Raw genomic sequence first — 16,532 nt, forward strand, 5'->3', positions numbered from 1 at the left:
GTAAGTTCAGCTTTTACCTCCATTGCAAAATGGGGAAAAAAAATTGGATGGACCTAGATATCTTAATGGTGATGTCCATTCCATGCTGATCAGAACTGACAGGTGCCCCTGTAAAGGGGACCTTGAACAGTACTCTATGACGCCTCTTACACTGAGGTCGGATCCTAGAATTGCACTGCATTAGCTGGAATTTCTTCTCCCCTAAGAAGAACAGAACTGTTCCTCTGAACAATCTGTTGGTTTTGATATTTACTTTAGCTTTACTGGCTTCCATTTTTATCAGCATGATTTTTGACATGATTAACAGTACTATTCTAATGGGTACACTAAAGGGTTAGTTTATCTAATTGGTTTTTACATCAGCACTATATTGGCACTCTGCTACTGATACAACCTTTAGGAGAGTGTAGGACAAGAGTAGGTGGATGGAGGGCTACTGATAATATAAATTAGTTATTTTTCTATAATGTATCTAACTACTTACAGCTTAAACCCCATAAAAGGCATATATTATTAAAGGAGAACTATGGGGTCAGTGTTTGTCCCCATAGTTCTCCTTAGGGTAACGTGAGGACACAAACTAGCGTCCTCCCGTTACCCTAAGCTCAGTATACTGAGACGCCGCAGCCGGAGCGGATCCCGACGTAGATGACGGGATCCGCCCAGCTGTGTGAGTGACAGCTGGCTCTGCCTATCTAGAGGCAGAGCCAGCTGTACCCGCCCCCTCCATTGGATGTGCCTACCTCTTGTCTGTAGCACTAAAAAGAGGCTACCAATAGTTTGCCATGCAGATGAAGTGAACCAGAATATTGGCATATGGTGGTCAATTTATATACGGTAAGTTCTTTCTTCTTGTCAAACAGTGCCAAGGTAATAAACACGCTCCCTATTATGATGCAGGAAGAATATACTTTTCAAAGATGATTTTCTGGTAACCACACAATATTGCAAAAGGTATCAATTATCTAATGCATTTATATCCTTATTTATACAACGCTTACAATGGATGCAGCACTTAAAATAATTGAATTGAACACTGTGAGGGAAAGAGATTTACAGGGCTTTGTAAGTGTATTAGAAAAGGGAAATCACATTTATACGTGAATACCTGCCCTTTTGAGCTCTACGTATCTTATGTGGTGACTAAGTTAAAAAGCCAATATATTAATGGGGAAGAAAATGCATGAAATCAAGATGCCGAATACTTGGAATTAGCTATCGGGAAAGAAACTTTGCCATTTGTTTTACAATAAGAGATAAAACAAAAATAAAAGCTTATCTGTCCATGTTAAGGTTCATTCTAATTTCAAACAGAGTTTTTTTTTTATCTGATAAAATATTTAGTTGTACATGTAGATATTTTATTTCAATGATGCCACACATGTATGCGTGGATGTGTTCAATGCTATTCAAATTACAATCTAAATTACAGTTGAAAGTATGATAATGTTTATTATAATGTTTGTCTAATTTTCTGCATGCTTCAAAATAGGCTGAATTGGAGAGAAAAAAGTGGGAAATATCATGTAGACAGCCAACAAAGTTTTCAAACTGTCCAATCATTTTCATCACTATCAAATCCAAACATGGAAGTGATAAAAAAAAAAAAATGTACACAGCTCTTCTGATTTTACTTACCTATAGGACTAAATGGATGATCAAACTAAAGCAAAATGCGGGTATTTTGGTAGACATATACCAAATGATTTGACCATTTGATATGATTAGATCGATGAAAGAATTGCATCTTTCACACATCAACTGCACTAAATGGGCAGTTTGATCAATAAACTATTGTTTTCTAAGAGAAACAATCTGTCCTTGCAGAAAATCAAATAGATTTTTTGGTATCATTGCATGGATGCTGGCTATACACATTACTATCTGGTTTTACAATTTCTATAAGATTTACCAACTATGAAATGTGGGGGAGGCTACCAACCAATTACATTTGCATCCAATCAGGCAGGATCTTGCAGATCCAAAAGTATAGACTGTATAATCAGGTTTGTAAATGAATCTGGTGGGGTTTATATGCAACTATTGCTACAGCAAACAAACCAGGTACTTGTTTTCAATCTTCCAACAATCAAAGTTGATTGCTTTTTTGTAGCTGTAATACAACTTATGCTTTAGTGCATACTGATAAAAACACAAAAATTGTGCAATCAAGGAAATGCAGCACTCTAAGAGTATAAGCTGTCCTCACCCATGCAAGAAGTGTAGACACAGGGGTTTTCAATTTAAAAAAAACAAAAACTACTTGTCCAAGGGCTAAAGCGGGGGCCCAATCTGCTTGTCCCTCATGACAATCTACTTGACATGAAGCAAAACATTATTTAACAAAAACTGTATTTTAAGTCTTTATTGATAGCAACTTAGAACACAGACCTAAACATTATTTAAACACAGACCTAAAAATTGACATGAAGCAAAACATTATTTTAACCAAAACCGTATTTTAAGTCTTTATTGATAGCAACTTAGAACACAGACCTAAAAATTATTTAAAGGAGAACTATGAGGTGAGTGCTTTTCACTCACCTCATAGTTCTAGCTGACCTGTGACAATGAGACTGCCGCAGGTCGCTGGATTCCCCTCTCCCCGCAACGATCTGCCAGCGCTGACTGGCGGAACGGACGGGGGAGGGGCGGGTACAGCTGGCTCTGCCTCTAGATAGGCAGAGCCAGCTGTCACTCACGCAGCTGGGGGGATCCCGTCATCTAAGTCGGGATCCGCTCCGGCGTCTCAGTATACCACGAGCTGTAGCTCGCGGTATACTGAGCTTAGGGTAACGGGAGGACGCTAATTTGTGTCCTCCCGTTTCCCTAAGGAGAACTATGGGGAAAAACACTGACCCCATAGTTCTCCTTTAAAGCAATCAACAAAGTAGATGGTGAGCTTAGACAGAACATAATCATTAAATGACAGTCCTGGTGTCCTGTGTGTGAGGGCACTACAAGTGTTAACAGTCCCTGTCCATTATATGACAGTCCTGTTTGTGAAGACACTACAAGTGCCAGTAGTCCATGCCCATTATATGACCATCCTGGTCTCCTGTGTGTGAGGGCACTACAAGTGTCAGCAGTGCCTATCCATTAAACTCATTAGTCCCAGATACACACAGCTACACACCAGGACTTAGCAGAGCTGCTGAGGCCAGAGACAGAGGAAGGTCCGGAAGAGATGGAAGGTGCAGGGTACTCAGAGGGTGGCCAGCTGAATTGTCGCTTTGAACAGATTTTGTGCAGCCTGAGCACTTATGCAGGCTTATACAAAAAGGGGAGGAGGGGGTGAAGGGGTTAATGTAGAGATCACATCCAGTAATAGGGTGAAGGGACTATTCTACAGATGTGCAGGTTAAGGGAGGTGAAAGGGTTAATATACAGGTCCGAGTGCAGACATAACATTAGCGGGTGGGGGCTGGAAGGGTTACATTTATTTGAAACTATTTTTTTTTCTTCGGCTGCACTTTGTTTCACCAGAAACAAATGAATAGATGACTCGCCCATCAATTAATTAGATCCTGCCTCTGATGTAAGAGAGTAAGATTGCCATATGATCGCTGTAATAACCAATCACAGCGATCACAGGACACAGAGCCACCCCCTTGCAGATCGGCTATGTGTGTGTGTGTGTGTGTATGTAAATTAGGGCTGCAACTAATGATTATTTTCATAATCGATTAGTTGGCCGAGTATTTTTTCGATTAATCGGATAAAAAAATTAAACACCATCCTTAATTTAAACTAAAGTACACAAATGCAGTGCTACAAAGTTTACGCCAGAATAAAACTACATGCACAATTTTTTGCAATTCCACTGTACTGTAATGCACAGCATTTCGGTACTGTGCGTTCCAGTGCAGGTGATCACACTGTGGGTGGAAGACGCAAATGGGGTTCCATTGAAATGAATGGCACTGCACCTCCTGCAGAAGAATTTGTCATTCCCAAACCGAAAATTACTTTTTTCTCCACTTTTTTTTTTTTTAATTAATAATTGTATTGTAAGCACATGGTGCATGACAGCTGCCAGTGGCAAGATTCCACAGACTGCAGCTGAATGTTAATGCAGAAAGTAGTGGGCTGGAGCAATAGCCAGCCTACTATTGGCCATTTCAAATTACAATAGCCAATAGCAGGCTGGCTATTGCACCCGCCCAATGCTTGCTGTGCCCTCCTTCTGGCGTAGAGGAGAGAGCAAGAGGATCCAACCAACTAATCAATAATGAAAATAGTTGACAACTAATTTTGCCACTTTACAGATTAGTGGTTCGGCCTCAGTATGCGGTCCAGTTGTGGTCACCAGTCCACAGAAAAGATGTCCTTGAGCTGGAGAGAGTCCAGAGAAGGGCAACTAAACTAATTAAGGGGCTAGAGGACCTAAGTTATGAGACAAGGATACTAAATTTAAACGTGTTCACGCTGGAAGTGAGGAGATTAAGAGGGGACATGATTTTGATGTACAAAATGTTTAGTGGTGATGATTTCGACATCAGCAATACATTTTTTACAGTAAACACCATAACAAAGTCTAGGCAACCTCCTAAAACTGGTGGAGAAAAGATTTAACCACAAGGAGCGTAGGGGCTCTTTTTCAGTCAGATCGGTTAAAGTCTGGAACTCGCTGCCACAAGCAGTGGTATCAGCTGAGAGTATTGAATCATTGAAAAAGCATTTAGATACCTTCCTCAGAGACCGCAACATACAGGTGTACAGGTACACTTAAAAACAAGGACACACAGGGACTCTTGTACACATATACATATGCACAATCACACACAGACACACAAAGGTTGGACTTGATGGACCTGTGTATTTATTCAACCTCAAATACTATGTAACAATGTAACTACTATTCTCATAATAGTTGCCGCAGCAGGGCTAAATCTAAAGAAAAAAAACTGATCTAAAGAACCTTAAAGTGATATTAAACCCTTCAAAGTAAAAAGCATATAGCGCAGCAGTCCTCAGTACTTACCATGTATCTTTCTTTTTAAGACTGTGGATGCTGAGCTTTCCCTCTGTGAAGATATCCCCTTTTCAGGTTCCCCTTTACAGGTGGCTCTGCTCCGTAACAAGGTCCCATTGAGCCACCTTTGTGTGCACGCTCCTCTCGCCTGGCATTAAGTGTTCCACTCCTTACCCTGTTTGCTTCCATAGGGCGTAAATCCACTCCCCTGCTCCTCCCAGAGCTGACTTTATGGCAAATCAGGAAAACGGGCGCTGTGTAATGACGTGGCGCCCGGCTTCCTGATTGGCAGGGAAGCCGGCTCCATGCTCCCTAGTCATGAGGTGACGAGGGAGCATGAAGCCGACTTACCGATTAATCAGAAAGCCAGGTGCCGCGTCATTACACAGTGCCTGGCTTCCTGATTGGCAAAGCCAATCAGGATTTAGGGCAGAGTGTAGTGACACATTGCCCGGCTTCCTGATAACAGAAGTATCAGGCTAGGCATCGGAGCATTTGGGCGAGTACTCGACATCGCCATTGATACCGATACTAGTATCGGTATCGGTGCATCCCTAATATGAGGCAAAATTAAATAAAACAATCATGTCTGTACAGTCAAAAGTAAATATCACTAACAACAAGTTGGGGGATCATATTTGCACAAGAGGGGAACTTTCATTTTCAGGGTTTCTAGAGACAAAGACAGAGGTAGTAAATGAACTGACTTAAAGTGACACTAAACTCAGGAGTTAAATATTAAAAATGCATTCACGTACCCGAATTATTAACAAACATGTAGCCTATTTGTGTATTACTCGGCTAGAGATTCTCAAATCATGTCTGAATTTGTTCGCTCCCGTGATGAACTATAACTTAGTTTACTTATTTGTATTGAGATTATAGTCCATCAAGGGAGTGAGCTTGGAGTAGTGTCTACTTTACAACAAACATGGGGACCATGGGGAACAAAAGTAGCCGCCCTCCAGAAGGAAGGATAGCTTCAGCATGAATTCATAGATGATTTGAAGACATCCATCCTGCCAAGGACACTAGTTAAAAACAGAATTAAAGAGGGTATACCTTGCTGACCAAGAGCCTTTTAACCCCTTCATGACTGAGGCCCTTTTTTCCATTTTTGCACCCATGTTATATTCCACATTTAATAAATGATAATAAAATAGGTATTTGTGTTCCAGCAGAGTCATTGACTGGCTTGCTGTTCCTGGGCATCTTATTTTCACAGTACCAAGGAGACCCTCTGCTGTGGCTATGCTTAGGTGATGACAGCAGAAAGGTGCTCAGAGTTGCTGGTAACTATAAGTTAGTTTTGCACAATACATTAGGCATTTGAGCATTAATATGGGTATAAAATAGATGGTGTTTAGAGTAGAGTTCAAGACTGCTTTAAATGATTTAATCTCTAGCTGCTAAGAAGAATTTGTGAGCATCATTCTAACTTGAAAGATGTGACAGAAAGCACAACCCATAAATGCTCCGTTCGAATAGAGGTTCTTATCTACATGCCCCAGCCTCACCAACCCGGTGGCCTTTAAATGTAATTATGCAAGATCATTCCTGCAGTCTCTCTAAAACTGGCACCTTCACAAAGTAGAAGCTTAGGACTCATTAATCAAAACCTCTTTTCAACAGATAGCTAACAAGTATGCGAGATCATCTATAAATAGTGAAAACCTTTTCTCAATAGTCTAAATGCAAACTCACAATGATTTAACAAGTGATGTGCTTCATCTTCTCTGTTTACATTGTATTTGTACATAATACTCAAAAAGGGAAACTTCCAAAATATGATGTGTGAGAGTTACTTTGAACACTTGAAGACCGGGGTGATAAACCCCCTTCCTGTCCAGGCCATTTTTCAGTATTCAGCGCTGCGGTACTTTGACTGACATTTATTCGTCATGCAACGCTGTACTGAAATGAATTTTATACCATACTGGGGACACTTAGAACTTTCTTTTGGTCGTATTTAATCACCACTGGGGTTATTATTTTTTACTATATAGAAGGAAAAATAATTAAAATTTTGAAGGAAAAAAAACGTTTTCGCCTATATTAAATTATGAAACATTTATTATTATCCCCCCAAAAAATATAAAAGACGGGGTCATGTCGGGTAAATGGACATCAAACATGTCAAGCCTTAAATTTGTGCGGTCCCGCGAAACCTTAAAAAACTATAATACCCTAAATTGGCCATGGGAGACGCTTTGAAAGCTTTTACCGCTCATCAGTTTAGTGTTATCAGTGATAGATGGCTCTAAAATTATCGCTCTCTATCCGACGTTTGCGGCGATACATGTGTAGCTCAATTGTCGTTTTGCTGCATTGGCGCACCTGATGCGTATTTACGTATGTGTGTATACGTGGGGGACTTTTTTATACAATTTTTTATATGTGCAGGGGTGTGGAATTCCTATCGCCGACGCCCGGGACATGCAGTTTCGGGCGCCGGGCGAGTAGTTTTTATGTACATTTAGCCCGGCTCCGGACAAGCAGAGCTCAATGTACATTGTGGAGCTGCCGCCGCACGTTTACTACAAATGGTCTGATCAGACCACCTGTATCAATTTGAGCAGTGGCGATCGTTTCTGCCCGCACCCCCCGCTGTAGTTTTCGGGGTCGCCCGCTCTCCAGGGGTCCCCCGAAAACTACGGCACAACGGCTCAGCCATAGAACGTCTGCTCTACGGGCTCTCTGTGTGTTCTGAGACCGTGGCGCTGTAATCACAGTGCCACCTGTCTCGGCTGTCAGGAACTACACAGAACAGCTGTTCTGTGTTGGAGGGCAGCTTCCATAAAAAGAACCTGTCACCTCCAAACTATCACATAATAGTGATAGGAAGAACATTAAGTGGAAAAAGGAAAAGGTAAATAAATACAAATTTTAAGAAAATTTAAAAAGTTAAAAAAAATTTAAAATATATAAAGATTTTTAAAAAAAAATGAAAAAGTAAAAAATGAAACCCTGCTGCCCCCGCCATCTGCATGCAAATAAACGCATGCGTAGGACATTCTGCATGTGCTTTGAGATTGCAGCCGCCATTCCATGGAGGTAGCCAGAATTCTCTTACACACACACAATGTGCATTAAAGGGTAAGTTCATTTTCCCAGGTAATATAGAAAAATAAATATTACCCGATGAAATCTGGCCCCATCTCTCCCAAACCGCCACCCCCTGGCTATACTTAACTTTCGGGGAACAATCCCTCCCCTCCACCAGTATGGGTGTACTATCTGTCCACAGTACTGCTGTCCAGCTCAGTCCTCCCCTATGCATTTTGAATTTCGCTGGCAAATTGCAAGCACTGATTGGTCAACGTGATCAGATGACTGCGCTGACCAGTGAGAAGCGCTATTTAGCACAGTCAAATATGTTTTGATTAGGGGTGCACCGATACTAGTATCAGTGCGATACAGAGTATTTGGGCGAGTACTCCTACTCACGCAAATGCTCCGATACCTTCCCCGATATCGGAACTTACGGCCAGATGAAAATTTCCTCTGACTGGCAGTGCCGTAGGGGAACATGGAGCCAGCTTCCCGTGCAACCAGGAAGCCGTGCGGCAAGTAATGGCCCGACTCCTGGTTTTCTGATTGGCCGGGAAGCCGGCTCCTTGCTGATTGGCTGGAAAGCCGGCTTCCTGGCCAATCAGCATCGAGCCAGTTTCCCGGTCAATCAGGTCATTACTCGTTACCCGGCTTCCTGAACAGGTTTCCCGGCCAATCACAATCAAGCAGGCCAAACAACATGGTGTAATGAAACTAATTAATTGGAAGATGGAACTCAGCTGCGGAGACACGTTAACAATCACGTGCTCTGGCCGAGGAGTACGTGATGGCAAGGTTTAATATTGCCAAGCAACCTCCGTGCATCATTGGTCTATCTTCCAACCTCACTAAGCTTGCTATACCTATAGGGAATAGTAGGAGGGATAGAGCAGTAATTTGAAATACTCTGGATCAATAGTTTGATTGGTCAGGTTCACTTATGTTAATTCACACAGTAATACCCCCCATACCGGTAATTATGTTCACTTCACACAAGTCCAGTACTTCAGTAAGACAGTCTATTACATCAGTAATTCAGCAATGAAAAGAGTTCCAGTGTGTCAGTATTGCCATTCATGTAGGAATAATGCTTACATTGCCTGCATAGTATATGCACCACATATGATCAAATGCTGTAGTAAGTTGATAAATCCAGGGTTTAAGTAGTCAGCTAAAGCCCCAATGGCTAACAACCCAGAGGGGTATACTTGCAGTTAGATGTCCTGGTGGGCAATTTGGTTGAGTCCTGCTTACGCTAGCGCAGAGTCCCCGTTGAGGGCTGGCAGCTGGGTTGCAACACTCAGTAAGAGAGGTCCTCCTGTCAGAGAGAGCAGTAGGTGGAGCTGGCTGTAAGGAGACCGGCACTCGACTGGCGTCCGCATGGGGTTGCTGGAACGCCAGACAGTTGCACGGTCGCGTCTTATGACGAGGAAGGGAGGGTCCCGCCTGACGTCGTCGGCCCGGGGGCGGAGCTTCCGCTTGAGTCCGTGACTCGGAACGGCGACGTCCCCGGGAGCCATTACACATGGAGCCGGCTTCCGTGGCAATCAGGAACCTGGGCGGCATGTCATTACCCCCTGATCGGGCTTCCTGATTACCAGGGAAGCCAGCTCCATGCCAGCGGAAGCACCGGTATATTAGTATTCAGTGTCGGCAAGATCCGAAAGCAAAAAATCGGTACTCGTACTCGATAACGAAAAACCGGTATTGGTGCATCCCACTATTTTTTTGTATTGGGACAAGTAGATTGTCATGAAGGACAAGTAGATTTGGCCCCCGCTTTAGCCCTTGGACAAGTAGTTTTTTTTTTAAATGTCCACACCCCTGATGTGGCTTTTATTTTTAATTGTTTTTACACTTAATGTTATTGCTATAACATAGGGGGATAACAATCCCCCTATGTGACAGCACAGGCACACTGACAGGTCCTCTTTATGGAGACATCAGGGCTCTCTAAGATCCCTAATGTCACCTGGGGACTCCCAAAGAAGCTGATGAAGCAGAGCTCTGTTACACCAGCTTCTTCTTTGGCTATAGCAGCCAGAGAAATGACAGCTAAAGGCAGAGATGACGTAATACACATCGCTACCGCCTATAGAGAGAGGAGGAGAGATCAGCAGTGGGGGAATTTTGATCTCTCCTCCGTTCTCACTGCAAGCAGTCACTATGCCGGTCCCGGGCCTAGCGGGAGGACAGCAGAGCCCAGGAAAACTGGCAGCGGCAGTGAAGAAGAGGGGAGCGGAGGTGGCGGCTGTACATCGCCATCAAACAAACGAATGGACCGCTATAGAGTGGCCCAAACACTTGCATGTCAAAGCTGGTATCGGCTGTTAAAAGATTTTTGGGGGATTCTGCTCGCACGGGTGAAGAATAAAAAAATCATGTAAATACACGCCCAGCCTGTGTAGTCACATTGGGCGGACAGCAAGTGGTTAAAGTGCTTTTTAATGCCTGTTCAACATATGCTAACACTTCAGTGTGCATAGTCTGCACACAGCATCATTTCAAAGTCCACCTCCAACCAAAACTTTTTTTATGCAATGAGAAAGGAAATAGCCTCTCTTGGATTTGTATAACCATCCAACCATCCCTTTCCCGTATCTATGTCCATGTCGGAGTGAGGAAGGGTTAGAATGTTTGTATTTTTGTTCTTGCCTTCCTGTCCTGATGACTACCCACCATTTCTTCAATGGATGCTACAGGGACAAAAAGCAAGGCAAAATCTCCCCGATGGGGTTACAGCCATAAAGAAAAAGCTGACAAACATTATGCACTCTTCCACACTCTATTCAAAACTAACAGAGCTATTCACGAAGAGTTTGGAGAAGGCAGGAGAAGTGAACAATCTAGGACAATATAGCTGAACTGGAAAGTGAACTGAATTGGGGAATGTTTCCAAATCAGCTATTTTGTCCTAGATTGTTCACTTCTCCTGCCTTCTCCAAACTCTTCACCCTTTTGTGAATAGCCCTGTAAAAAAATGGCTTTAACAATAAAGATGCACAAGAAAAGGTCTAACCCAATCATATAAAATAACACATAATTGTATCAAATGAATGTGTGCAATGTAATTGTACAATTTTACATACTGTTCTTTATAGCAGTTATAGAATCACCTTCACATTGCAGATGTTTTATGTATTGTGTGCACAAATATCTTACAATTAAAACATAATTCTTTTAAAAATATTATAACCTGTATGGCCTTTTTAAAATCTTCCAAGGACAGGTATTAAACGTCATCTTGCTTTAGCTCTGATGCCTAATATGTACAATGGTGTAAGGCAATAAAATAGCAGTGTTACTGAAAATATAGCTAAACTGCTGATGACCAATCCTCCCCTTATTCATCATAACTGTTGCCACAGTGTTTGTGACCAGTCTACGCATTGACACATTGCTTTACAATGCCTTATTTTACCAACAAACCAGTTCAATGTCAAAACAGGGAAAGATAAAACATGAGAAAGCAAAGTAAAACACTTGGACCAGAGATGTAATAAATGCATTAAGAAAAAAGCTGGACATATATTATAGAATATTACTGACTACTTACTACTAGCGATGCACCAAAATTTAGGTCACAAATGGTACTATGGGCAAAATGCAGATGGTACCAAAAATGAAGGTGAACATTCAGTGCACCCCTAGTTTCTCTCCTCCCCGCTGGGCGCCGCTCTGTGTCCCCTCTGATCCCCGCTGCTCTCCACCGAGAGGCAGAGGCAGTGGGGATCGGAGGGGGCAAAGACCAGCGGGGAGGAGAGAAACTGTCAGGAGGCCGAGCGGGGAGGTGCAGGGAGAAGACAGCTGTCAGTTGTTACAGAAGGCCGAGCTCTCTTCCCGCACCGCCCTACTGCTCGGCCTCCTGTGACAGTTTGGATGGAGATGAAGTACAAGTGTTTGCAAATAACCAAGGGCATAGTGTGCTTACTGTGCCCCTAGTTATGAATGAACAGTATGTGCTATACATCACTTCCTGTTCATTGATGATTGCGGACATGGTGACTGTTACTATCTCCACAGTTTGTGAATGGACAGGAGCACTCAGTATAGAGGCCGAAAAACAGATTTGGAACTCTTTGTCCTTTATCTCTTTTTCTATTTTAAAAAGGAAATGTCAAAAAGGGAAATATCAGGGGTCTGTTTAGTTCCCTGATATTTCCCCAAAGCCACTAACAGTAAAGTAAAAAATAAATAAATACAAATAAAATAATTAAAAAATTAATTTAAACATTTGAACCACTTCAAGCGGGTGGCCGTTTTTATATGGCCGGCCTCTTAAAGCGGTTCTACCATGTGGTACCATTATAAACAGCCAGCGATGGCTGTTCAGATACAAAGGATCCGGTGTCTATACAGCCGCTGGAATGTTTGTACTGAACAGTGGAGTGTGCCCTCTTTCGCCTCCGCCGCCGTCTACCCTGTCCCCCGTGCAGGCCCGGCGGGTCTCCTTGCATTGACGAGAATGAGATCAGCAAGCTCCCAGCCGCTGATCACTCCTCCGCTCACTGGATCAGGAAGTGGTGTGTATTACATCACTTCGGGTGTCACTGTGCACATTCTACAGCTCTTCGATCCAGGAGAAGCTGGTGAAGCAGATCTCCGCTTGATCAGGTTCTTTGGGATCCCTAGGTGACATTAGGGATCTGAAAGACCCTTGATGTCTCCATATAGGTCACATTATATTTGCTGTTACATAGCCTCCTATATGATAGAAATACAGTTGTGTAAAAAAAATAAAATAAAATGTAAGTAACATATACAAAAAATTAAAAAAAGCAAAAAAATATATTTTACAGTCCCCCGCCACCAGGTAAACACACATAGAAGTGCAAACATGCGACAGCTGCTTCTATACGCAAAAACGATCATTGCTCTGCACATGTTACATATCACCGTGAAGTCGGAGTGAGAGCAATAATTCTAGGGCCATCAATCACTGTTAACACTAAACTGATGTGCAGTAAAAGCGTCGCCTATGGATAATTTTGGGTATTGTAGTTTTTTGCGGTTTCACAGATGCACGCGATTTTAAGGCTTCACATGTTTGGTGTCTCTTTACCCAGCGTGACCCCATCTTTTATATTTTACCAAAAAAATTATCAAGATTCTCAATCTGTAATAGTAAATAATAACAGAATTACCACTTTTAAAATCATCCATAACATAGATGAGAAGGGCAAAACCTGCAAAAGCTGATAACCACAGAAGGTCAGCTTTGCAGGTTAAGTAACACAAGCCAATACATGATTAAACTAGGATTGTGCGAGGCCATGAGTGTTACCATTCATTTTCCAATAAGCACCCACACAAACTATTCTCACACAAGAAAACCTCTTACCTGACTTTTGACAGGTAATTAAACTCTATGGCTGTGCAGACTGTATGGCCATCAGTCATCTGTAATCGAAGCATTCTGGGTGCTGCCTGAGACTCTTCATTGTCTTTTGGTGCAGACACATTGCGGATTTTCTGAATTTGTAAAACACACGGGCCATCTATCTGGAAGAAGTGAGGGAAAGTGATCAGAAAGCAAATATACATGGAAATATACATTTGTGAATACCTGAACATTTGGTCTCCATTTTAGGTAAACACAGTACACTCAAATACCTAAAGGGTAACTCCAGATAAAATACTACGTACACATAAGAAATATGAGCAAAAAAAGATACACTGAACAACCCCTACCATATTGCATATCATTAAGACATAGCTCTTTAATTGCTTGGGAATTTACAGACTTACTACATTGTCCAGGCCAGGGCTGAGGCAGCGCAGAGTCCTCCCTTACACGCTGTGATCAGGAGGAGGCAGTGCAGTCTGGGTGGCAGTCCCACAAATGACACAGGGAGAACTGCTATTCCCAAAGGCAGCCTAACTGAGAGGTGAGCCAATCTGACAGTATACTCTGCAGGGCTAAGCTATTAGCTTAAAGGAGAACTATGAGGTGAGTGCTTTTCCCTCACCTCATAGTTCTAGCCGACCAGTGACAATGAGACTGTCACAGGTCGGCTCAGTAGATCGGGAGGTGAGCGAACACATACCGGGTTCGCTCGCCTCTTGATCCTGTCACGGCTCTCTGCCGTGACAGGGGGAGGGGCTGGATTCCCCTCTCCCCGCTCCGATCTGCCAGCGCTGACTGGCGGAACGGACGGGGGAGGGGGCGGGTACAGCTGGCTCTGCCTCTAGATAGGCAGAGCCAGCTGTCACTCACACAGCTGGGCGGATCCCGTCATCTAAGTCGAGATCCGCTCCGGCTGCGGCGTCTCAGTATACCGCGAGCTGTAGCTCGCGGTATACTGAACTTAGGGTAACGGGAGGACGCTAGTTTGTGTCCTCCCGTTACCCTAAGGAGAACTATGGGGAAAAACACTGACCCCATAGTTCTCCTTTAAAAGCTGGTCCCGTTCTGTGTCTTAGGAGCACTGACACCGACTCCTGTAGGAACAAAATCTGCAAACAGTTTGCCGGCTTTATTCATAAGCAGTGCTCATGTGCAAATCAAAGTTAAAAAAACCATTTGATCTCATTTTGCCAGTTTTAGAAAACTTGCAATTACAAAACATTGCAAAATAAATAAATTATAAAAGGTTTGTCCCCCCAAAGAATAAATAACCCATTAATAATCATAACTTGTTTTAATAACTCATTTTGTATCTGTTTTATCTGTTTTGGTGTTTTTTTTGCCAATTTTTTTTTCTGTTCATGTCAACTTTTTTGGTCATTTTGCTTATTTTTTTTAGTGTCTCATGAAAAAAAAAAGCAAAATTAAAAAAGAAATTAAACTTACAATTGCAATTTAATTTGTAAAAAAACATTACCATGCTAAGAGTTAACCATATTTCTCAGGTGGAAGAACAATTCTGCCTATCATAATATTAATGAAAACCTAGCTCTGGTTTACCATACTCCTTATGACCAATCACACTGATTTAACTACATTGCAAATTCTCCTTCTATTAACTGAAAGGCAGCAAACCTAGGGCTGACTGACGGCAACTGTAATTTCTACACTTTGTTTCTGCCAGTGTAAGGCTGCAACTAATGATTATTTTTGTAATCGGTTAGTTAATTATTTTTTTCGATTAAAAAGGATTTTAAAAATACCGTTCTTAATATAAAATAAAATACAATACACAAATGCAGTGTTACAACCAAAGTTTACGTCAGAATAAAACGGTATGCATATTTTTTGCACTTACAAGGCACTGGACTGCATATTATTGCAGTACCACACATTCCATTGCAGGTGATCACACTTCGGCCGGGAGGTGCGTTTGGAATGCCATTGAAATTATGGCACCACAATGCACATTCTGGAGAAGAATTTTCAGGTCCAAACCAATAATGGCGCTTGCCACTCTTATAAAATCCCAGTCATCAGTTTAGAGATAGCCATAAATATTGGCCCGAGAATAACTGCTCTCACTCTGGCACACAGGGCGATACCTGACATGTGTAGCGCAATCGTCGTTTTTCTATGTAGGTGCACCCGACTTGTGTTTCCATTAGTATACGCGCGTTTGCAGGGTTGGGGGACTTTCAATAATTCCACTTCACTGGATTCAGCTTGGAGTAATAGCCAGCCTGTTATTGGTTATTTTAAATTGGAATAGCCAATAGCATGCTGGCTATTGCACCCGGCCACTGCCTGCTGTCAATCAGCAGAGGAGGGAATTGAAGGAGAAAGTTATACTTCAGGTCCTGCTCTGCTGATTGATAGCAGACAGCGGCCGGTGCAATAGCCAGCCTGCTATTGCAATTTAAAATAACCAATAGCTTTGATGCTGACTTTCTACCCTCGGCAGAAGAGGGGGTAAGGGAGAGCAGCAGAGTTACAGGGGCAGCAGCGCAGGAACGGGGGGAGCAGCAGAGGGTGGACAGCAGTACGGAGGAATAGCGGCAACAGCGGAGGAAAGGGCGGTAACAGTGCGGTAATGCAGAGGCACAGCGGTCCCTCCTTCCTGCTGGTGCTGGGTGCAGCGGTCTGTGTCCCCGCTGCCTCTGCCAATAAGCAGCAAGAGCAGCGGGGATTGAAAAGGGACACAGGCCGCTGCAACCAGCACCAAGGGGAGGAGAATAGAGAAGTAGAGCGGCGGTGGCAGTGGCTGCAACTAAACTAATTTTTTTTTTAGTCCCCTGGCCCCCCCCCCCCACAGGGCAGGGGGTTGAAGGCAGAGGAGTCATAGGATTCTTCTGCCGTCAATCAACCTGTTGGTGGGAGAGGAGGGGCGCAGCCTGCCACAGTGCTGTGTGCATCTATGGACGCACACAGTCACTTGAGGGCACGACCACGCACAGATGCCTTCATAGCTCAGTTTTGCTGATGCAGGCATCCGTGCACCTCGGGGTGCCGGCGCTGCAGGGAGCCACTAGAAAACAAGAAATAAAATTTCATGAAAAACACCAAATGATTTGTTGTTGTATAGGCCTCATTTTTATCAAATTAATATCACTTAAACCCTTGCATTGTGGGAGTAGCCCCATTGCAAGGCTTAATAAA

At 43.0% G+C, this 16,532-nt stretch overlaps 1 protein-coding gene across 1 annotated transcript in view; it reads right to left on the reverse strand.

Moving 5' to 3' along the window:
* Window positions 1-16,532, reverse strand: part of TDRD3 (tudor domain containing 3) — a 250,463-nt gene that overhangs the window by 103,230 nt on the left and 130,701 nt on the right. Inside the window, exon 4 of the mRNA XM_018559203.1 lies at window positions 13,368-13,528. Within this exon, the coding sequence (XP_018414705.1) occupies window positions 13,368-13,528 (161 nt within the window). The remainder of the gene's footprint in view (window positions 1-13,367; window positions 13,529-16,532) is intronic.

This window comes from Nanorana parkeri, unplaced genomic scaffold (assembly GCF_000935625.1).
Source record: "Nanorana parkeri isolate BGI_ZX_2015 unplaced genomic scaffold, ASM93562v1 scaffold381, whole genome shotgun sequence".
In the NCBI taxonomy this organism is placed as follows: Eukaryota; Metazoa; Chordata; class Amphibia; order Anura; family Dicroglossidae; genus Nanorana; species Nanorana parkeri.